Source organism: Haemaphysalis longicornis, unplaced genomic scaffold (assembly GCF_048455015.1).
Source record: "Haemaphysalis longicornis isolate Haplotype H1 unplaced genomic scaffold, Haemaphysalis longicornis Haplotype H1 scaffold_12, whole genome shotgun sequence".
Lineage (NCBI taxonomy): Eukaryota > Metazoa > Arthropoda > Arachnida > Ixodida > Ixodidae > Haemaphysalis > Haemaphysalis longicornis.
Window position 1 is genome coordinate 89,242,852 of NW_027526225.1, and position 24,570 is coordinate 89,267,421.

General features: G+C 50.7%; 1 protein-coding gene and 1 non-coding gene across 2 annotated transcripts in view; both read right to left on the reverse strand.

Annotated features, from left to right (window-relative positions):
• Window positions 1-10,286: 10,286 nt before the first annotated feature.
• On the reverse strand, window positions 10,287-10,359 carry Trnat-ggu (transfer RNA threonine (anticodon GGU)). Its single transcript has one exon. It is a non-coding gene; the product is annotated as a tRNA-Thr (tRNA).
• A 231-nt stretch (window positions 10,360-10,590) lies between these two features.
• LOC144162967 (uncharacterized) overlaps window positions 10,591-24,570 on the reverse strand; it is a 29,687-nt gene continuing 15,707 nt past the window's right edge. The window contains exons 6-8 of the mRNA XM_077693711.1: window positions 23,867-23,983; window positions 14,974-15,159; window positions 10,591-11,024 (exon numbers count right to left, since the gene is read on the reverse strand). Of these exons, the coding sequence (XP_077549837.1) occupies window positions 10,947-11,024; window positions 14,974-15,159; window positions 23,867-23,983 (381 nt within the window). The 3' untranslated portion in view covers window positions 10,591-10,946. The remainder of the gene's footprint in view (window positions 11,025-14,973; window positions 15,160-23,866; window positions 23,984-24,570) is intronic.

The window sequence follows — 24,570 nt, forward strand, 5'->3', positions numbered from 1 at the left end:
TACTTCTCTTCCTTTGATTTTTGGAACAGTTTCTAAGTCTCGTACATAGCTGACTTAACATTGCACTACGCCCTTTAGAACAAATGAGCACAAACTGGGCAACAATATTGAACGCAGCGCGGAAACTGTTTTGGAGAATTATGGCGCGTCTCACGGAGACGCCACGATCAATCAACCTGGTTCCAGCAAAGGTAACTCGACGCTTTTCCCCCGAGGTTACAACGGGGTAAGTGGTAATAAAACACATACAATGTTCTTTCTTTCTCACCTAACCTAACCCAACGCAGCTCAATTTAACCTAACCTAGTGTCCGGGTTATTCTTAGTCATACCGATCACGTCATACTCATCTATGCTAAGCCACTATGCCATGCTGAGTCACTATGCCTCTAAGTGCGTGCGTGCGTGCGTGCGTGCTACGCCTCTACAGCGTTGTAGCAGGTCCGAAACACCGCCTGGTCCGTTATAGAACGTCGCCGGATACCACGCGATGCTGCACTACATCGGTTCAACCATACTAGGTGAGGCTCCTTGGTACACAAACAGCATTTCCTCACCAGGCAAAGATTTGGGAACTCTGCTTGAGTACACTAGCTAAAAATCCTCCCAATGATTATACAAGCACACTATCGGCCTCCAGGTACTCGATAGGCGTGGCTGGAGAACTTTGGGAGAGGCCTTCGTCCTGCAGTGGACACAACCGGGCTTAACATAAAGCTAAAGATAAAGTGCCCGGCCACAGAACAGTTGCCAAAGCTTCCGGCAAGTGAAGCAGCCAATGAATTCAGAAAAAAAAAAAACGGTGGTTGATTCCTCTGTCATGGGAATCGGTAAAACATGAAAGTGAAGTGTGCAGCGAATTCTGCACCTGAGCATGACTTGCGGGTTGGCGGCTGTCTTGTGAGTGTGCTTGGCGAGCGACGTCCTGCTGGCGGGTCGCTTCGGCAAAGGTGTACTGTCGTCATTTCCGTGACGGATACTACGCCAGTGAAATCTTGGGGTATCGCGGCCTAAAGCACGTTCGTGCTAACACTTTCGTGTTAAAACGGTTGTTCGAAAACAACTAAAGGTTGCTTCCCCGCAAGAAGACCCTAAGTGCAGGGGTGCACCCTCTACAGGCCGCTTGCTTCGTTGTACTGGCGTCAATTCCTTGACGGATATGACGTCAGCGAAATCTGTGTGCATTATTCGGCCGGCCGGCGCCGGCAGAATCGACACTGCCGCCGTTGCCTCACCTGGCGGGAGCCCAGCAGATTAGCCACGAGTCCCAGCCGCTTCTCGGTGGGGGGCCAACCGGCCGAGTGGTTTCCGCCGTGATGGACAAGCAGCGGCGCAGTGCCGTTGTTGCCGTGCTGTCCCCTGTGGAAGGCGAAGTGCATGGGTATGCGCCGGTTGATGCACGCCTTGCCGGAGTCCCCGTTGTCGGCGGTGCGCAGCTGGGGCTGCGCCATCATATAGTTCCAGATGAAGTAGCCCAGGATGGGCGTGAAGACGAGTATGTAGGCGATCGAGAGGCCGATCACGATGCGGCGCAGCCTTAGCGAGGCCGCAGTTATGCGCAGGTCCTTGACGTCGATGCACTCGAAGTTTGTCACGCGACCGCCGGCACGCATGGTTGTCGCGGCGGGAACGGTTGCAGGTTCCTTCTATTTCGGTTGGCGTGCCGCTGGTGGCGGCGATGGAGGTACGGGCGCCGCCCGCACTCTTACATGGCTGCTATCCGGCTGGCTGTCGTTCTGATCACACTGCCCCCAGGCAGGAACACCGGCGACGACCACTTCCTCTTCTTCTTCGCGCTCTCGATGCGCACGGCGCGCCCCCGCGCATGATGATTGCAGTCTCCGAATGCTGCCGCGGAGCTCGTTAACGTCTGTACACGTATTACGCCTGTATTAACTATGCCTATACTGCACGCCCGCAGATGAAAGACGAGAGAGTTTTCGAGGGGAACTTGGTGGCGGAAGGCTACGGCCATTTGCGTGGCGGTATCGCCATCGTCATTGTCATCCCGTTTGTATCCACTTCAGAATGAAGGCCTGTCCACCCGTGTTCCTTATTCCGTCCTTTCATAGAGTTAACGGTCTTCCCCTACTTCTGTATACGCCTTTGGGCACCAGCCACCCCGTGACCCTGCAGGTGGTCCAGAGTTGTCAGTTCTCCGCCGCGTTACATGCCTGGCTCATCATCATCATCATCATCACCAACAAAAACAGCCTACTGAGACCACCTGACCTTCATCAGTGGATTTGGGGACCCCATCATCGCTCCCTCCTTGCGTTTCTTCGCGAAACGGGAGTTAACATAGTATTTATGCCAACGGGCAAACTATCGCAATAAAAAAAAAGGTCCACTGAAGGGCAAAGACCTCTCCCATCGACCTTCAGCCACTCCTGTTCTGCGCTGCTAGAGTCCACTCTTTGAGCCCGAATGTCCTTATTTTATCCCTCCATCGTGCTCCTGGCCTTCTCTTCTTCTAGGCCCGTGATCTGATATGGGATGCAATTGCTTCCTATCTCTAAGCGTTACTCCCATAATCCTTCTTTCCAATGCTCGTTTGGGTGAACTTCAAGCCCCTTGGTTAGACACCAAGTTCACTGGAACACACTGTACGCATTGGAACTTGTACACATTTCGTACTATTTTGAACGTACAGCGTTCGCCACTTATACAGCACGGCACCTGGGAGAGCACTGCTATCAGGCCAACGGCGAAGGACAAACAGCAGTACGACTCACTGCAATAAGACATTCGCGGCAGCCTTGGCCACTCCTGCCCTCGAAGACCGCACCATCTTGGTTCGCTGGGCGTCTCTTTCATGCCCCTTTCCCCGTTTTCCTTCAATAAACTTCATTCTCTCTCTCTCTCTCTCTTGAACGTCCTGTGACTAACTTCTACTATTTTTGGTACAAATAGGTTTTAACATAATGTGCGCGGCGGATTGAGCCAATCTATGTAAAATACGTGAAATATCGTTCATAGATGTGTCTAAAAAGACTAAGAAGATAAAAACGGGTTTTAGTGCAGTTTCTACGTAACACGAATCGTCTCGGTAAATAGGTGCATAAAAGTTCATAGGAATCATAATTCCCACAGTTAATGGTCGCCAATACCAATAAACGTTTTTTTTTTTTCGTGTGCTTTCGCATCGTCGGTCGTCTGCTGTGCCAGGTTACACAGCTTTCCGAAATCAGGCTCACGATTCTTTGTTCCCGTTCGTTGGTTTGTTCTCGCTTTACATTTAATTATTCTGTGTACGCGCGTAGCTGTGCTTGTGATTCGCCGTTATGAGATCATTGCAGACGAACAGGCTGCCTTTTCATCTGCAGTGGACGATCTCATAATGGTGCGTCACAAGCACGTAGGTACACAATAAATGTAGAAAAGAAAAAAACGATGAAAGAAACGCGATTTTGATTTCTGAAAAGTAGGCCTAAAAGTACACAGCACTTTGAGGTTTGATGTCAAACAACGTTAACGCCCTTTCAGGCATTAAGAGGAACGACAGAGATAGAGAAATTGGCCGGCGGTTACGATACTCCCTAATGTGATATTTGGGCACCGTAGCAGTGCGCTGAGGCAGCACTCACTCGTTGGTTCTCTCGACGGCAGCGATGATGAGCCTCTACGTCGGCGGCGCGAAGTGCGTCTCAGGAAAGGACTGCGAAGTGCGTCTTAAGCGAAAGCACATCACAGTCACGCGCATGCCCCCCTTACGTTTTCGCCAAGCGTCGCGCCGTCGAGCGCCTCGTGCGGGCACAGCATTTTGCCCCCTCCCCTCCTCCACCACACACTTTAGGAGAGCGCTGGCTCGGGCCGCCACGGCGAACCGCCCTCCCCTCCCTATTTCGCGACACGCTCCTCCTTTGTTTTCTTGTTGTTGTTGTTGCGCCTTTAGATATGGCACATACCCAATCAGGGGATCGGCCAATCAACAGAGGATGGTTAAAATGAATGGAATTCTTATCTAATCACGAGACGCTTAGGAAAGATCATTTAAACCGGTTGGAAAAAGTTTTGAAAAAAAAAAAAAAACCCTGAAAAATCAAAGCGAGGGTGACCAATCACAATCATAAAGAGAATCGTTTTAAATTTTCAATGTAGCGCAGGAGGGCAGAGCATACATCCCGGCGGCAGAACCCCGTTTCGGATGCCCCGAACGATAGTATAGCCGGCACTGTTAGGGATATCCCGAAATTGTAAAGCGGCACCTCCAGGGACTGACGTCTCAGTCGGGAAAAACGTTGGCATGTCAAAAGGTAGTGTTCGACAGGCTCGTCTTCGTTGCAATAGCTGCGCAGAGCTGTTGGAGCCAGACGAGACCTGTGTAAGTACCTATTTAACTGGAGTACTCGACAACGCAAGGCTGTAATAACCACCTATAAGTTGCGTGAAGGGCACCATTCAGGTTTCCATTCGTCGTTCGCTTTTTCTTTCACTCGTCGGTCTTGCCATCGTTCAATCGGTTACCCCGACAACGCGGCTCAGCCTAGAGACGGCCGCCAAAGGGCTGCGCCTTAAAATAAATGTTTGATTAGGCAGACGGCCGTCGCAGTGGCGGTCCCGAGGGAGGGGGGGGGGGAAGAGGGCGAAGAGGGCGATCGCGAAGAGGGCGATCGCCCCCCCCCCCCCAAAAAAAAAGAGGTCCTCAGCTTCTTTTTTTTTTTGTTTTTTTTTTTTTAAAGAATCCCACTTGTTCGAGGTCGTGAACGGGTTGCGAGTGTCATAAATGCGGGCTCGAGCCAGCCGTTGTACCGCCCAAGGTGGGCCAAAAACCACTGTGTCGCTAAGGGATTTGTGCGCAAGCGGGTCACTTCGCATACACGCACACACTTGAATGGCTATCACCTCTTTCGCAGAACTGGTGCAAGAAGGGGAGCGGTTCTTCCTTCGCCCCCCCCCCCCCCCCACTTAAAAAATTACCCCCCCCCCCCCCCAAACCAATCTCTGGGACCGCTACTGGGCCGTCGTTGAGCCGTCACTCGGTGGGAGTGGGTTAGCCTCAGGCCAGGTACCCTTGGGCCTTGTCTGCAACCCTGGCACGGGTAATCAATAGACAGAAGTGGTCAGCGTGACGGGAGCTGGTCAGCAAGCCCGCCCACTGCTCGGGGGAACAGTTGAGATTGGCGGTGAGCGAGGGGGTGTTTTGACAGGCCCACGCCATGAGGTAGGTAGCCTCAGAGTCAGGCAGAAGTCAGGCATAAGAGAGGGGAAGAAATGGCAGGTGAGTGGACAATAAAGTGGAGGTTGGTTGCGTTGTATTAGGTGTTAGCTGGTAATCGAGGCCAGATTACTGCTTCTTCCTTGGTTAGTTGAGGGTGAGGTTGAGGCGAGGTGAGGCGAAGGTTGCGAGAATGGTGGTGGATGTCGTGGTAGCGTGCCGAGACAGCGGGAGGTAAAGGAGGCTGGGCTGTGGGTTCTGACCCTGAGGTAAATGGCCGGTGTGGAAGGGCGTGGGCAGCGGCGTGAGCCGTCTCATTTCCCTCCAGGGATGAGTGGCCAGGGGTCCAGACGATGTACAGCTCGCGGAAGGGATTGATTGGTTGATGCGAGTTTGCGTAGGGCGGGAAGTGAGATGCGTCAACTTTGAATGTTACGGCAGGCTTGCTGGGAACCACTGCCTCCGAATACCTTACAATAATCACAGAGTCTGTGATTATTGTAAGGTATTCGGAGGCAGTGGTAGCGCGATGGCCATGGCAGTTTCTTAGGCAGTGGTGGTTGATGTGGAGAAAGTCGTGAGGGAGGTGAGAAGTGTGCCTTCTGAGTCTGGTGAGTTGATGGTGCGTGTAGCTTCCAGGGGTTCCTGAGGGTGTTGTGGATTCTGAGTTGAAGAAGTAGAGGTTTGAGCAGGGAGGCCAAGTCCTATTTTGAAAGCTTTTCGAATTAGTACGTCGCCTTTCTCTCGTTCTTTGGGTTTGAGGGTGAATTACTCGGTGGAATACGTCCTGCGGCTAATTAAAAGTGCTTAAATTAGTCGTATTCTATTGTCTTCTTTGAGACCTTGACGTCGGTTTGAGATGCGTTTGATTATAGTGGTGAGCTCGGTGACAGTGACTTGTAGCTGGGGAAGAACTGCAGCGCCAGAGCCATCTTGATGGAATGGGACTCCGAGTATACGAAGAATGTGTACTTAGGAATGGGTGTGGAATCGATTGTTGTTGAAGGGTCGAATAGACAAATAAACAAAAGGCGTCCCCCGTGTCACCTCGCCTATTTCCTGAACATTGGCTCCTGAAAGCCCAGCCCTGCAGACCTGTAAAGAAACGAGCGAGAGGTGATCCTTTATTAGTAAGTAAACAAGTGGATCACTCAGCTAAACAGCCGCCGTCCCAGTAGCGTAGCAAACATTCTCATTGGCTCCGAGAGGGGTCTCTCTTTCCGGAGGTTAGTTCAGTCTAGCGTCACTAAATTAGCTACGCTTTATTTAGTGACGCTAGTTCACTCTACCCAAGGTGCACCGAGGGACGCAAAGTGGGGCTTGTGTGTGTGTTTTTTTTACATGTTTCATTGCGTCATTCCCGCTATGTGTATATTATGATTAAAAATTTCGCGTCGATTGGGTGAAATAAACGTCACTGTCAAAAATGCCAACCCTCTAAAAAAAGTAAGTATAAAAGCCACTCGAAAAATTTGCTGCTAATCACGTGATCAACGATTTTGTACATGCAATGAGCTTCGTATACGCCCGCGCCGTATACGACCTCCGAGCCAGTGCTGGCACAATCGCCCTCGGACGCGAAAGCTATGCAAGGTTGAGACGTCTGTGTAGTACGGCTTTGAACACACATTCGTGCGCCAAAATTACAAAGGAAAGGCTAGAACAGCTGCAACATCCAGTTTTGCCTCGCAACGAGTACAACGGGTCACTTCCAAATAAACGTACAAAAACGTAGAAAACATATATACAAAAACGTGGAAAACGTACAAAAATAAACGTATACCGATCCTTCGTAGATAGCGTGACGATGCCGCTTATAATTATGCACCGCTGTCCGCACTTGTTCTGTTTTTGACTGTATCTGTACCTGGACCAATTTTGCTGCGGTTGACAGTAATCGATTCGATATGGGGTCCTATTAAAAGATTCAATATGGGGGGCCCTATTCTCGCTGCATAAATTGCCGGCAATTCGCCATGTTTTTTTTTTTGCGCTATAGCACGACGTAAGCAATAAGTGACTATGACGACATGCAGTGTAATTTGACGAGTCACTCATAAGGATCGCTACCAAGGTATCAGGTATTGTGCAAGAAAGGTATAAAAACACTTGGCATATACTATAAAAATTAAGATGGTAGCTGAGGCTGCCAAGAAAAACACATTTCTGCAGATCAAATTTGCCGTCAACACCACAAGGCGATCGAGTAACGTTGATCCAAAAGTGAGCGAAAGGCGGATGTCCAGCTAAAAAACATTACACATTTTTTTACCGTATCTATATATTTCTTTCAATCGCTTTTAGTAACATAGATGGGCTATCTGCTTCAATGCAAGCTTTGTTGCGTTATCACCTCCCCTCGCCGCCACGCCAAGGTAAATGCCACGCTATCGTCTGCTGCTGTTACAAGTTTATGGCGTGATCAGCGACAAAGACGGCGGCGACCATCGCTTGGGTGACACATAAGAGCAGCGAAGCGCTACGCCTGATAACCGCGGAGCGCACCGATGTCGACTTCAATCTACGCTGTAATGAGCAAACGAGTCATTTTTCTTTGCTATTTTTTCCTCAAGTTCAACCATGTGACCCAGCAACTTACTAGGAGGTGCGTGGACAAATACCATGCATAGGGTTCTATTTGTCATGGGGAGACTTGTACTGCCCTCTTATGTTGCGGTTACGCCAAACAAATAATTTTTACCTTATTGCCAAACATAAAAGCAAACTTACGGGCTGTTATTTGTATTCTCCCTGATCGCTGACTTGGAAACAGTCGAAACTATTAATTCTTTAGGTAGAAAACATGCTTTAAACCGCGCGTCATGCGAAAGTGCGCCTGCTGCAAATTCGCGGACATTTCGCGGCACCGAAAGCAGGGGCAATTTTTTGCCCTATTATGCTTGTATTTTGCGACAAAAACAGCCGCCATTTTCAAGCTGTCACATAACATTACGTTACTTTTACGCAGGCTGAAGTTGTCGATGTGTATCGTTCGCGCCAACTGTTTAAATTAGGTCACGCCTTCTCAGCCAATCACAGAGGGGGTGTGTATTACAAGCAGTACTGTTGTTGAATAGCAAAGACAGGCTTACGTAGTCATGTCCCGTGCATTTAGTCTAGTTTTTCATTGCCGGCCAAGAATTATTAGCTTTCAGTAAAAAAAAATAAGGCAAACTTTGGAACTGCTGCCCGTAAACGTCATGAAACGTCAAAATGACAACACACACAACCGCTTTGTCAACCGGAAGCACGTGACCAAAATTGAAAGCCAATCAGAAAAGACTTCCCGCAAATTCCCAGACTTGCCAGAAATTTGTGCAGTCGAGAATAGGGCCCATGGTCGTCAAACAGGGTCACGTAAGTGGCGATGTCGCTTATGCCAGTTGGCCATTACCGTGTCAGGGGTGTCAGGCAGGCCCAACGCGCCCGACGGCTATGCCGATTCGGCCGTCATAATGCGCGCCATGTGCTTGATTTGATTGATTGATTGATTGTGGGGTTTAACGCGCCGACGCAACGCAGGCGATGAGGCGCGCCGTAGTGGAGGGCTCCGGATTAATTTTGACCACCTGGGGATTTTTAACGTGCGCCGAAATCTCGTACACACGGGCGTTTTTGCTTTTCGCCTCCATCAGAAAAGCGACCGCCGCGGCCGGGAATCGAACCCGCGACCTCGTGCTCAGAAGCGCAATGCGCGCCATATGCACTGGTGCTTCAATGTTCACGTGTTCATTCGGAACTTTTATTGTACCCTACTATTCTTGCTGCTATAAAAAGAACGTGCACCAATTTTAAGCGCAAATACTTCGCTCTGCAAGATTAATCCCTGCGCAATTTGCGTTGAATTTTGTCGGCCTCAGCCAATCGCAAAAAACGTCGCAACTTTAGTGCGGGAAAGTAGCCAGGGTGTCGCATTCATATTCTGTTTTCCTCAGCTTATTTTAGTGAAGTTTGCGTTAGAAGGTGACAGTGTTATTTTAACGGGACAATTTTTCGAATGAACCAAACTTGCGTTTTGTCTTCATATGACTCCTTTCAGAAGTTCTTACAGCTTAATGCTTGCGATAAAAATGGTGAAAAAGTTTCAGCGACGGCAACAAATATTCGGAATATACGATTTGTAGCTAAACGTTTCTAGAGCACTCCTTAGAAAAAAATCCCGGGCCATCTCCACTAAAAGAACTGCGAGCGCTTTGCCCCGTGTACTTGCTTGTCCTCGTCGTCGTAGCGCTTTTCCTACCATGAACATCTCCACTAACATGAAACCTTGGGAGGAGCGAAGCATAAAAGTGTATTCTTGGCGCCTTGGCGTTTTTGCCAACGGAGACGAAACTGTTGGGTGTAGAGGTATACAGCCGTGCTGTAAGTCTCGTTTATTTGAAGCACGAAGCGTTATAGCGCGAAGCGTCAACGGTTGTCCCGCTGTTTTAGTACCGTCGCTCGCTATGCATGTAGCGAATCAGAAATGGGAAATGGGGGGCTCGGTTAATAAGGGTTGGCAGTCAAGAAAACCTCGGAAAGCAAAGGGGGAAATGCAGTAGGTCATAGAAACAGATGAAGAATTTTTAGATGCGAATCATCTCTTGCTCGGGGCGATGTCCCGCGTCCGTGCCCCGTCCGCAGTGCCTCTGATGATGATTGTGGCAGGATGCCCCTAGGGATTGGCCAACCAAAGAATCCATCACGACATAGCTTCGCGTTCAACCACCGTCGTAATCTTCCCGTAGGGGAACCGCTGAAGAAGGAGAAGACGACAAAGCTGCGAAGAGGAGGGCGTGTACGTTGCTCTCAGCCGGTGCACCAACGTCAACAACCTTTACCTCACCAACGCCGACGGAGACTACCGATTCTACCACAGAGACGACATCGACAAGAACATGATGGACGAGTTTCGGCGCCTCGAGAACCACCGCCTACTCACCGTAACGCAACAGTACTTGCGTGCCTTTGCCACCGGTGTGGACCCGGACGCGGAATTCCCTCTGGCGTTACTAAACACCAGATCACTCAACATAACGGCAACGCAATGGAACCACACGGAACCCCCATGATGCTTCGCATCCTCATCAGGATTCCCCACGGGACGATTGTGTAATTTTTTGAGTCAGAAAGAAAGTGGTGAAAAAATGCCCGCCGGGTGGGATCCGAACCCACGACCTCCAGAATACCGGTCTGGTGCGATGACCACTACGCTACCGGCGGAGCTGTTTCTCCACCACTTTCTTGGGTATTTATAATTAAGGTATTTTTTGTTTCCTGCACTTTCTGACTCAAAAAATTCATCTGTTTTTATGACCTACCGCATTCCCCCCTTTGCTTTCCGAGGTTTTCTGGACTGCCAACCCTTATTCTGTCTCAATTAACCAAGCCCCTCATTTCCCATTTCTGATTCGCTATAGAACGCCATCACCAGGGTTAACGGTTACGCCACAATTTTGTTGAAGGGCGAGTCGCGCACTTTATTTTCTTTTCGGCATTGAACACTGTGTAAACAAAACCTGCATGTTTCTTTTTCATCAGCTTAATAATGTTTAATCACCACTGTCATGTTATCCACCGAATTATTCTCACTGCTATTGTACCTGTGTATTCATGCATGCCCACCTGCTTTGGTCTCAAAACGAGACTGGCAGTATTTCAAATAAATAAATGATAAAATAGGGCATGCCTCGAACCTTGGAAAAAAATGCATGCGCGAGAGGAATGCTCATACATTAAGTATTAGGAGAAAGAAATAACTTTGGACGGTAAACTTCATTCATGACTGGGCTTTACTGTAATCAGCGCCACTATTTTGACTTTATAATTTCGTCCATGACAGGAACGACCGCTTCGAAGACTTTATCCGGGTCGTCTTCGGCCGTCACCTGAAAAAACAATCACGGTGTCGGTGACATTGGTTATTTCACTGCGCGTAAATAAAGCACAAACAATGGCGGCCAAGTTTCACGCAGGTTTTAGGGATTTCGTGCAAGTTTCCCTGCTCGCTTCCTTACTCCCGCTTCTGGGCTCTAGTATCCTTTAGTACAATCTAGTAAAGGAACAGTGACATTCGCCTCTCGCCAAATAAACTACGCGTTTACAGGGCATCTGTATCTTTCTCCGATTGTTTTTGGTTGGGATTATACCCTGCAGCATATTTTTCCTTGTTATGCGGCCTTGTATAGCAGTTAAATATTTATCCCATCCCAATGACAAAAACTAACAGACCGCCACCCCCTGGTTTTAATTGCAGTTTTTGGCCGTTGAGTTTGTCTTGTTCATTTAACAAGCCCTTAATTCTCAAACTTTATTAGGTGAAAAATAAATAAATAAGCATACTTGTGCTGTCAGGGAAGCGCAAATGCCCTGTGGATTTCGGTAAGCCTGTTACTGCGTGCCATATATAGTTCCATTGCCTTAAGTTATCGCTTTAAAAATATTGTAGCCATAATGAAAGGACTAACTCGTGGGCGCATATTCCAAAACCATGCAACCTGCTTACCTCCCACGGAGGGACATTGGACGCATACAAATACATGTTCCATTCACTCGCACAGAGCTGAGACGGAAGTTGGATCTTTGCTACAGGAAAAGCACGCCGGTCCGGGCCATCTGTCCGATACTGAAATGTATTTTCCACACGGGACGAAAGTCGTCCTTCGAGGACGCATCAATGAAATACTGGAGAGTGAATCCTGCCCAAGGAACGGTAGAGGTCATCATCATTCCCGCTCCCGAACCCTTCACAGACCCGAGCAACTTGCGCCCGATATTGCTGATATCTACTCTGCTATATGGTGAAACGGACGCTGCAACTTAAATTACAGTGGTATTTGGAACACTCCTACAGCCTGCACTATACTCCCAAATCAAATTACGACACCACCTGCCGACCAAGGAAATCGTTAACCACCCGCACTCAGCCCAGCCCGTTTTTGTAGCAGGGATCAAACATAAGGAAGCTCTTCGACACAGTGCCACGCGATGGCATTTTATACATAGTGCAGTAGAACTCCAGATAGGAAAGGTAGCAATGAACATTACTTAATGCGAAACCGAGTAGGCCAGGTAAGCGTGGAAAATAAGTTCAGACCAGGTGCCCCAAACACCGTGGGCGTACCCCAAGGGTCAGACTCGTCACCAACCCTTTTTAACATGCGAACAGCCAGTTCCATATCGACTCGCTAGGCTACTGAGCTTAACATATATATACCGGTGATGTCATGATTTGGGCCCGTACGGGTTCATCCGGAGAGCAAAGAAACACTACACAGGTACATGAGAGTAGAATGGTACGTTCAAGAAAGTAAGGTAATTTTAGATCGCGATGATGTCCGGAAAAGGCGGACAAGCAGATGCGGTTCGGAAATCGGCTGACTTTCGCGTAAAACGTACCAAATCAACACAGAAGAAACAAACAAACAAAAATACATCGATGAAAATTGGAAGGCCAACATTGGGTTTAATATTCCTCAAGGAACCACAGTGAGGTAATTTTAGATCGCGATGATGTCCGGAAAAGGCAGACAAGCAGATGCGGTTCGGAAATCGGCTGACTTTCGTGTAAAACGTACCAAACCAACACAGAAGAAACAAACAAACAAAAATACATCGATGAAAATCGGAAGGCCAACATTGGGTTTAATATTCCCCAAGGAACCACAGTGACGCGACAGGTAGAGCTGGAGGCCACAACACCAGCCGTGCCCCACACGTTGAACAACAACACAAAACGGCCACTGAGACTTGCACGAACTCGCAATGCTCCGCAAAACAGTGCACTAGGTTGATCCTGAAAAGTGATTAAATTCACCTTTTGTACTCTTGCAAGAGAAAGAACAAAATATTTCGCTATCAAGTCTGCGTCCGCCATAAGCGAATTCGTGCACCGCGTTTAACAACAAGAAATAAAAACGACAAAAAACAGGTAAACGAGATGACGCACAGTCGAGAGTCGGCGAATTGAATGCCGCGGCGTTTCGTTTGCGTGCTTTTATCTTGGGGTGCAGTCCTACATTCACTCAGACCGAGAACATTGTCCATTAAACAAGAACAGTCTAGAAAAGGGACGACACGAATGCGTTAATATTCTCTCATTAAACAGGATAGCCTGACGCAGCCTAACGCTTCAAGGAACACACTGACGTCCCGCTTTCAACACGGGATAAAACAACCATGCAGGGCAAGGCTCTTTCAACGAAACAAAGAAAACAATTCACATAGCATGGTTCACTGAAATATCGTAAAGAGTGGAAGGAAGGACCCATTGCCTGCGCGAGCAGCGGCTGTGGACCCCGCCACTATCTTTGAAGAATGCTACAGACCGCCCGCCTCCTTAGCAACACGGACTGGACGACCTCACTTTGGACGGGCCACAGATATATCGCTGACATGCGGAAATCAAGTTCAGTGGCTTGGCTTCTGTATGTCTCTCAGCCCGACAATGACGTGATGAAGGCTTGACGTAGTAATTCTGGAAGAGGCCTGCCCAAGGTCCAACTTGGAATGGACCCGCCAACCCTGATATCCATCAGAATCCTCGCCCCTAGCACTGTATATTGCGGATCCAGGATCCCCGCCGGACAAACCCCTCGGTGTACGAAGGACGCACGCAAACCCCAGCCACGGAGAAACGAAGATTCCCAGCACGGCCAGATAATGTCGCAAGTGCGCGTCAGACGTTAAGCTAGCGGCATCTGCCGCGGGTGGAGAAACTGCGCGGCCACCGCGATCGACATTACACTGCGCAGCCACGGAATGAATTGCGGCGGCTATCAGTTCGTCCATCAGGTGCCGCTACCCTCTCGTTCGCCCTAGCAGCTGCGAAGCTTGGCAGTGCGCCTTGGTTTTCATTGTAACATTATCTGGTTGCTCGCCCGCGCTTGCCACAATGGGCCGTTTCGCCTCCCATATATTCTTGCTCCGTGTCCTGGCCCTTCCTTTCATGGAGGCTGAATGTTCCGTGCAGATGACTCTTCCTTTTCACTGCGCAATTTAGACGTTTTCAGTCGACCAATAAATCGGCAGGAATGAGAGCCACACTGCGCAAGCAGCCGAGCACGCGCATAATTGGCCAGAAGGCGAAAATTGTCCTCGCAGTTTTCGCCGAACCTCACTGCATCTCGCTGCCGTTCGATAATTTAGCTGCCACTGGTTAGCACTATTTCGCGCCGCTTCAGCAAGGGAACCGTGACGTGATGCTGTGCTTCAAGAGAGAGAGAGAGAGAGAGAGAGAGAGAGAGAGAGAGAGAGAGAGAGAGAGAGAGAGAGAGAGAGAGAGAGAGAGAGAGAGAGAGAGTCACGGTTGGGATTCAGGCTAGCGGATGAGGAGGACTGCCGTGAAGCGCAGCTGGGCTTGAGCTGCGTGCCAACACATGGCCTTTGGACATCGTAAGCCTCTTGGCCACCTTTCATTGTTTCAGTTCACAGGTGCGCGTACGTATATCTTTGCAATAGTGGGGCCTCGTCACGCAGTGGTTGTCTGTAGGTAACGAGGGACACTAACAAAAAGTGCGGGCCTTTCGATCCATGAGCTTCATGACTGCGCATTGTCGCAAGCATCACACGAGCGGTCGGTGAGGAAAGGATGGTTCCTTTGGTAAGCTTCAGAAATGCTTTGATTCCCACTCAAGTAACGAGAGGAGCGAAACGGGGACCAAGATGCCAAGACGCCCTCGAAAGCAGTTTTTGGTACACCGCAGTAACACTTCCGCCGTGAAAAAGTGTAGGGATGTGAGATATTTCGGACAGGGGGGGGGGGGGGGGGGGGGGGGGGCGGGGTATCCTGAATGAGTGGGGAGGTCATCCCTGAATATGCTTGCGGCAAGCGCATACCTTCTTGACCATACTCTTGTACTTCTCGAGGACAGGCTCTGACTCCTCGTGGAAGGTCTTGATGCGCTTGATGATGGTCGCCTCGTTGTCGTCCACGCGACCGCTTGTCTCGCCACGCTGCAGCAGCCGGGACTTCATCGTCTCGTCTGCGACCTCGAAGTAGAGCAGGTGTGTGCACTTGCATACCTGCGTTTCAGATCGTCTCTAAGGATCGGGAAGCGCTTTGTCGCGATCGGTACAACGGAAATACGTATATACGCGAACAAGGGAACTGCTTCGTCCCGATAACAAGGATACGAATTTTGTCGCAAACTTAAAACAAATGATGGAGATATTAAAGAAAACATGAACCAGTGGTGACTTCCCGAGGTCTCTATGACGTCACATTGTTGTTCCGCCGCCGAAATTCAATGGCCCCTTTATTGTGAAACATTCTTAGGCTAGTAATCAAGCATTAATTTAGTGGTGGCTTCACTCACTCACTCACTCACTCACTCACTCACTCACTCACTCACTCACTCACTCACTCACTCACTCACTCACTCACTCACTCACTCACTCACTCACTCACTCACTCACTCACTCACTCACTCACTCACTCACTCACTCACTCAGTGGTGGCTTCCCTCGTTCACCCTACGCAACCGCCTGTGTAGCTGAAAAAGGAGGAACAACTGAAAAAAGGAAGGACTGAACTGAAAAGGAGACCTCAAGTGACGTCACGTCACCTGCAATTTGTTGCGCTCAATGACCAAACCCTCAAACAGCCTTCAACATTGTGGTCTCTTCAGCGTTCCTGTCAACGCTTAAGTATGTATATTGGGAAATACGAACGACTAGCACTGGTACGGTCAACATCACCAGCGCAAACATGTAAACGTTGCCAGTGATTTCCAATGTCAATCTTATCTAGCGCAAATGAACCTTCAGCACATTTTAGTCAAAACATACGCGCACAAGTTCCTTTAATTAAAGGAGCCATGAAGACAAAATACAACTTGGGTTTTTTTTTAGAAAGACTGCTTAGTCCCGATAACAATGATACCAATGTCATCGCAATCTTCGAACAAATAACGGAGGTATTAAAGAAAACGCGTGAAGCAGTCGCGACCCCCTGGCAAATTTCCCGCAACTCTTCTATGACGTCACAGAACCTTGTTTGTGCGATTGGCGCCCGCCTAACTGACCTGTCGCGACGACACATGACCGGATGTCTGTAATGGGGCCTCTAGTTCCATTTGACCGCATTACTTGAATGCTAACGTGCAGTTAACGCACTGAAAATTATGTTTTATTGTAGGCCCGTATGAAGTCATTCTTGCTCATAACACGCCACTGTGGCGCAAAATTTGAAAGTTTTTAAATACTTCTTGCTTTATTTTTCGTTAAAAAAAACATTTTGTGGCTGTAATGGAGCTGAGTGAGATACTGAATCCTAGTTCTTTCAAATTAAACGAAGTTGTGTTTTCTCTTCATGGCTCCTTTAAACAAAGAGACATTGGTGTGGCTCACTGGAGACTGTTGCGCCGCTCAGACAGAGGGAGAAACGGCTGCGCAGCGAAGCATGCGCGAGGCGGCCTGTGTGCTGAAATGAAACCGGTTTGTCCAGAGGTGTCATCTAGGGAAGCGAGAGCTGCCGCCACCACATCCAAGACATCGCCGCCTGGATGAAAAACGTTACCAGGGACGTGGAGTTGGCCACGAGAGAAATCGAGACGGATGTTCAAGTCGACAGCATGGACAGCAGGCTAGTCCATCTAATCCAGGCGAAGCGATCTCTACAAGAGCGATGGAAGAAGCAAAGGCTCAACAGAGGGCTGCGAAAGAAGATCGCCGGTCTGAATCGCAAGATTGAGGAGCACTGCCACGCGCTCAACAACCAGAAATGGAACGAACTCTGCAACGCTGCTGATGGCCAACTCCACAACGGCAGAACCTGGAACCTGTTCCGGCACCTACTGGATAAGACGAAGACCAAGTCTTATCAGAGGGATAGGCTTGCAAAGATCCTACACGCGGAAATCAAGGAAAGAGGCGAGGATGCGGCGAAGAAGAAACTTCTGGAGAAATACATTCCATCCACGCCGAAAGTCACCCACAGAGATTACTTTGGAAGCCCAAACGACAGGTTGGACAGAGACATCGACGTCGAGGAAGTGCGGACGGCTCTGCAAGAGCTTAACAGCAGATCGGCTCCGGGTCCCGACCACGTGCCGAACGGAGCACTCAAGAACCTCGATGACCGCTCGATTGTAGCCCTCACGAAATACTTCAACGAGTGCTGGAGGTCGGGAGTCGTACCGAAGGAGTGGAAACATTCTAAGATGATCCTGATACCCAAGCCTGGAAAGCCGCCGAGCACGGACAACCTCCGTCCAATATCGCTCACATCATGCGTGGGCAAGGTACTGGAGCGCGTCCTACTAGCGCGCTGGCAAGAATATCTCGAAAACAACGACCTTTACCCCGACAGTATGATCGGATTCCGGCAGCACTTGTGCACGCAGGACGCCATGATACAACTGAAGCACCTCATTGTCGACAGGGACACCCGAGACTCAAGGGCCGTCATGGGCCTGGATCTACAGGGGGCCTTCGACAATGTCAACCACTCGGCGATCCTGAGCCAAGTCTCTAAGTTGAACATGGGCCAGCGGACCCACGAGTACATAGGTAGCTTTCTCACGGGCCGAACGGCAGAAATCGTTGCGGGGGATCTCGCAACGGACGCCAAAGAGAACGGCAGCCGAGGCACCCCTCAAGGGTCGGTGATCTCGCCGCTCCTATTCAACCTAGTCATGATCGAGGTCGCCAGTAGACTCGCAGAGGTGGAGCACGTCGGGCACACCATATATGCCGACGACATCACGCTGTGGGTCGAAGGCGGCAGCGACGCTCGAGTAGAAGAGGCGCTTCAGCGGGCGGTACGGACGGTCGAGGAAAGCCTCGAGGGCACCGGCCTCAGATGCTCACCGAGTAAGTCCGAGGTGCTGCTATACAGGCCCAGGGAAGGTCCCCGCACTGAAAAGAGAAGCGACCGCGAGGAAATCTCCGTCTACACCAAAGACGGTACCGTCATACCCAGAGTCACAGATATCCGTATTCTGGGAATGCTTATTAACGAGCACGGAGGCAACGGGAAAACAGTGACACGGGTCGTCGGCAAGGCGGCCAACGCCATCAGACTAATGAGAAGAGTGTCGAACAGACGGAGGGGACTTCGCGAGGAGAACCTCACGAGGCTCGTGCACTCTTTCGTCCTCAGCCACATCACATACGTGGCCGCCTTCCACAAATGGAAGAGGGACGAAACGAACAAGCTCAACGTAGTCATCCGAAGGGCATACAAGACGGCCATCGGAGTTCCCGAATGGACCAGCACGGAGAGGTTGTACACTCTGGGCATCCACAACACCCTCGACGAAATTGCCGAGGCTCAGAGGATTGCCCAGCTGGAGAGGCTTTCCATGACCAAGCCTGGTAGGAGAATCCTGGAGAAGCTTGGAATACGATATCACGAACAACAAGGAGCCAAGATGCCCGTCCCGGACGAGATCAGGAGCAAAATTCGCGTGGACACTATCCCGCGCAACGTGCACCCCGAATACAATGAAGGCAGACGCAAGGCGAGGGCCAAGGCACTGGCGGACCTGCACGCCGGCGACACAAGCGCCCGTTACGTGGATGCTGCCGAATATGCGAGCAGAAGAGGATTCGCCGTGGTTGTCGTCGATGCTGGGGGCAGCATCAGAGCGGCGGCCAGCACAGCGAGCGGTACATCCGAAGAGGCTGAAGAGGTGGCCATCGCACTGGCCATCAAAGACCCGGGCTGCCGCACTGTCCTCAGCGATTCGCGGCAGGCAATCAGGAACTTCGCCCGAGGCAGGGTCTCTGCTGCTGCGACGAAAATTTTAAATGAGATACCGAGACACCGGGAAAGGGCAAGAATAAAGTGGTTTCCGGCACACGCAGGGGAAGTGTCGCACACCAACGCCAACCATAACGAAACCGCACACGCCCGCGCGCGCGAACTAACAGACCGCGCCGGGTCAAGTGGTGATCACTTGTGGTTCAGTACAAGAGACCGAATGACCAGCTTCAACGAAATAACCAAGGCCTATCGGCTCGCCAGACGCACGCTCCCGCCGCCCTGTAAAGGGCTGAGCAGGGAGCAGGCAGTCATATATAGGCAGCTTCAAACACGAACGGTCATGAGCCCGGCTTTCATGCACAAGATTTTCCCGGAGGCACACCCCGACGGTACGTGCAGGGTGTGTCGCAACGCCCCCGCGACTCTTGAGCACATCGTCTGGGACTGTCTGAACTTCCCAGAAGATTCTACATGAGGAAGGCTTCCACCCGCCTTTGAAGAGGCTAAGCGATCTGGCAACCAAGACCTCCAACTCGAGGCCGTCCAGCGGGTCATCGTGGCGTTGGCCAGGCAGGAGACTTCACAGCCCGGTAACGGGCGGGGGGCCTCTAACCCTGGTGGCGACAGCGAGGACGACACTGGCCAAGTCTGAAGTCCTAACTTGGACTTCAACCGCAGGCACAATAAATGTTTTTCCAATCCAATCCAATCCGGTTTAACGTGTCCTTTTACGATTATTTCTAAGGCATCTGCCATGGTGCCATACGACGTGTCGCAACCAAAGAGAGTTTAAGTGCCATCTCGCTGCTACTAACAACGCTGACGTCGGCTTTTCCTTTACATGGACCACTTGATGCTTCAGCATTAAAAGAGGGCTGTCGCATGTGCACGCCGTAGTCAGGAGCGGTGCTGCTGCGCTGCTGACGTGGCCCACGCGACCCAAGAAAAACTGGCCGACGATTACGCTTCTCTGTAACGACTAATTTTACCCCAGCTGTTGATATTTTTTTGCGACGGTATTACGATGATAAAGGCTTCAAATGTGCCCGGAACCAAAGGAAATCACAACGAACGAAAATCAGAGCCGATTCTGGAGTAACTACATACTTGGTATTTATACTTTGTTACCTTGGTAATGATCATGGGTCTATTTATCACCGTCTGTCCACAATGTCTGTGGGCATTTTAAAATAAAATACGTGCAAGTAATATACGTATCGTGGTTGGAACTACTTTGCGGTATCAATGAGTGTAGGCAGTGTGTTCTCACAACGTCGAGTCAGCCAAAATCCCCGAGCGTTTCAGGTTTCGGCTTCAGCTCCGGCCCTGCAGACACCTGTCGTTCCTCCGCACACCTTGCGGCCATGGCTGAGTCGGCAGTGCTCCCGTTTTATAGCGCTTTCCACTGGGCGAACAGGAGCACTTCTAACTGCACCCAAAGTGCTCTCTCGAGCTCTGGCGTCTTCCAGTGGTCGGGCAGGAGCAGGGGCGTTGTGTTTCATTGGTCGATGAGGAGCACTTTTTTGGCGCCGAGAGCAGCCGAGAGCAGTTCTCGGTGCTCCGTCGCCAGCGGCGGAGTAACAGGGAACGCCGAGGAAGTCACATGACCTTTTTTGCGTCACTTCTGGTTTTATCATAGCATTTCTTTCTCTATGGTTTTATCCCCGGGTGGCGGAGGAAAAATGGCGGAATCGAGCAGCCGCGGTAGTCGCTCAGTGCGTACGGCAGCAGCTAAGCGCGGCCGTCTGGACAAGGAATTGCTGCTACTTTTAGATAATGAAAGCTCCACAGATTCAAGCGCAAGCTCATCGGACAGCAGCAGCAGCGACGACGACGACGATTTGACATTGCATGAGTTTATGTTCGACCACCTGTTCACCCCGCCGGAGCAGCGATCGAAGGTAGAGTCGTATCTGGAAAAGACGGTGGACGCTGTTATCGTTCGCAGCTAATTTTTCGAGACACGATGGTGACCCCTTTATCATGAACATGAACATCCGCTCGGCTTCTTCATTCGTCGCCATGCGGAAGGCAGACACAAAACCACCGGCACGTATCTGGCAAAACTGGCGAGGAATAACTGCCTGCGGACATCACGAGCGCGCGAAATGCTGCGGGAAGCGAGCGCGGGAAACGTTTGGTCACATGACTCTTGACATCTCGCCCTCCCCCTCTTTTCACTGCTCCCGGAGCAGCGCGAATGTTTCATTCGCGAAACGAAAGCACACGTCCCCGTTACTCCCGTGTGCTGCTCTGGCTGCTCGCTCCACTTGCTCCTGTTCGCCCAATGGAATTCGCCGTTAAACTTATCAGACGTCGGTTTGATTCCCACCACTTACAGCTGCAATGTCGCTTTTGGATGCTGCACTTATCTTCTTTATTCGGCCGACGAACAGACGACGTGCCAGAATTTTTGCGCTGACGTAGACCAGAGCGAGACTATGGCTTTTAGTTGGGCCAGGGATAAAATATGCAACCGTAACCGTGCTCACTTTGAAAGAACTAGTCTTCGGTAACTTCTTCAGCTTGATACCAGCCACGGAAGACGTTTTTCCAACAGATAAAGCGCAAGAAATACAGAAACAACGTTCAAATTTCCCGCAACTGGACATCTACTTGCGCGGAACAGCAAATAGAGTCACTTTTTTGTTTAAATCATCCCATAGAGACGAAAATCTTAAAATCATTCGCGCACGTGTGTTATGCCTGTGCTACACGACAACTTTCACTTGGCAGTTGAACGCTCACTTACAAGTGCGCCCTATATATTTACAATGGGGGCACTGATAGACAATTGGTTAGAAGGCCTTCGGAAGGCATTTGAAGCGACCGTGTAGCGCAGGTATTACCCCAAATGACAATCCCCCCCCCCCCCCCCCCCCCTTCCCCCGACCATTTTCCCTTCCCTGTAAAGCGTGCAGCCCCGTACACACTACGGTCACAAGAAAAAGTCACCATTCGTACCGCGCCTACACCTCGTGCAGTGCGGGGAACGCAGCTCACAACGCAGTTTTACTAAGCTGCAACTGTTAAATTCAAACGTGGGGATCACGCCGCGCGAAGCGCCCCGTATCCTGAGGCGTGAAGCATAGGTCGCTTTGCTATCACCTCCCGCGTGAGGACAGCTGAGAGACGACGACTCATGCTGGGGGCTTCTTGGTAATGAGGGCAGCGCATGCATACGCGCGGCTCCAAAAGGCAACCACATCCTGATACTTTGTTGTGATAACTTCTAGGCAACGTTTCTCGCAGTCACAATCGCGAATCGGAGCTGAAACTACGTCGCTGCAGTTGTGTATGTGCTTGTGCGGTATTAAAGGCGTCTTGCTTGTCCCAATTGCCCTTCGTCCCTTCGACAGAAACACAAGCGGTATACGGATGGCGTAGCTGCACGACGGTAACTGCCTGAGAGCTGTTCTTCCGAAAGCTTAGCGAAGACGTCACGCCTGACGACGTCCTTACAGGTGGGCGCGGAGCAAGCATATATTCAGGAGGCGAAGCACTCACTGCGGCGGGCGAGCGACGAGGTCACACGGACTACGAAGCTTCGCAGCTGCAACGATGACGGAGATGATAGCGATACCTGATGAGCGCCTGGTAGCGTGCCCACGCTACATTTGGTGCAGCGAATGCCTATCGCGGGGCTTACGTCGGCTAAACAGCGCCTGCGATAAGTTCTACCACAGAACAGGTGGTTCTACTGGTTCTACCCCTGTTCGCTCACGCTCGGCCGGCGCAGCATAGCTGCGCATATAGATAATATACTGATTCCAGCTGCGCGTAGCCAGTTGGTAGCCAGCGCGCCCTCCGGCTGGCGCATGAGCAGAAGGTTTTGCGACTAGTACTGCGTCGACTGTCGAGCCTCCGCTCTATAACCCTGCCATGGGCGAGCGAGGAGACGCGCACGCTACCGTTCCGGGCGGGCTGGTGAGCTGCATTCTGGGATACGAGGCCGACGTGTTCGGCTCGCTGGGCGCGGCATAGACATGTTCTATCTCAGCGCCCGTGCCGCCGATGTGCGCCGAGCTCCGCCGAACGCACCGGCGGTTATGACGTCGGAGTATAGAGGGCCCTGCATTCGCCAACATAGGCTAGGGCGCCAAAGTTGTTCCCACCCGATACAAAGGGATAGCCACATCATCATCATCATAACGTGGCCATGCCACGTGCTGGTGGGATAGCTTCGGCGGGTGCGTCCGTTCACTGCGCGGTCGCCCGCTTCAGCATAAAGGTTTTGAGTACATCCTTCTACTACCAGACCATGCAAAGCGGTAGAGCAGTCCGTCCTGCGTTGTGGCGAAACTGGCGGCTCCGTTGCGTAACGGGAAATTACGGCACCCAGACCATGCGGAGCTGAGACACAGCTGGCACTCAAGCCATATCTGTGTTCCCAACTTTCAGCTTAATATTGACTCTGTACCGTGATCAGCCTTACGTGATTCGCCGTGCGGATGATTAAAAATATGAACGTAAATTCGCGGAACGAAGTTCGTCTACACGTTGTAGCACTCCAGCTATGGAAGACACGCGTGGCAGACGTGCCCGACATTTGGGAAACTTAGGACACCGCACCATAGTGGGCTGCACCGCCCTTATCGCCCGGCGATTGTTGGGAATCGCCGAAAGTAGCCGACGCTGTTCCGACGCCCTCTTACAGCATGACAGAGTACACAGCGAGAAACAGGATATGGCGAGACGCATGGAATGCTGGCAAAGCAATGAAGCATTGTAGTAGTGGGGGGAGGTTTCTTTGAATATTAACCTATCACCTGTAAGCTTAGCCCCCCCCCCTCCCCCACCCCGTTACCCGCCACCCACCAAAAAAGATCATTTCGCAATGCGTGCCAGAGAAAAGGCAGCGCCGATTGAAGAGAGCTGTTTCCTCTTGGAAGAGCTGTCGTCACCCCCAGAACCAGGCCGCTGTGACGAGCCACTCATCGTCGCAAAAGGCTTCACAGAGATGCTGTATGCAGACCTGTCGATTTAATTGTGAAGTTGGAACAGTTTCTGCGTCGTTCTCACCTCAGCCTCGAATCGGTCTCCCTGTTCGGTGTTCCTGGGATAGCCGTCGATGAGGAATCCTTTTGACTTGTCCATTGATTTCTTGATTGCCTCTTTCAGCAGCTGCAACACGATGTCCTGAAAAAAAAGAAGAAATCTTGTCAGTTCCTTCGCGCTTCTAGACAGGGGAAACAAAGCAGAAGGCTTGCACGATGCTTGCTGTCTCTGGACTAACAGATCAAGGAACGCTGCGGGGGCGCCTCGCTGCGTTCACCATTTAGTGGGGCATCATGGTGCTCATATTTCGCCCTACCTAATCAGATTACGGGGTTTAACACGCCCAAGCAACACCTGGGTTATGAAGCGTGCCGTAGTGGAGGGCTCCGGATTAATTTTGACTCCCTATATATAATGTTCCGACTCCCTACATGTAATGTCTCTTGTCACTTACGGCGAGGCCGCCATGGAGTTTGGTCAGTATTCCTGTGAGACTGTACTGTCTCGTGAAGGTGCAGCGCGTGCACTGGCCCAGGTTAACAACGGTTTTGGAAATTATTGTTTGCTAATTAGTACTTTCGCGGTGTTTGTGACAGCTGAAGTTGCCTATAAGCCCCGAATGACGATGGTCTGGTTTGTAGGTGCATGTGGTGACGGGGCAACGAACGTTCGGATGCTTTCCCTTTGCTCCAATAAAACTTAGTGAGGCCGGAAGGTCTGTTGGGCTT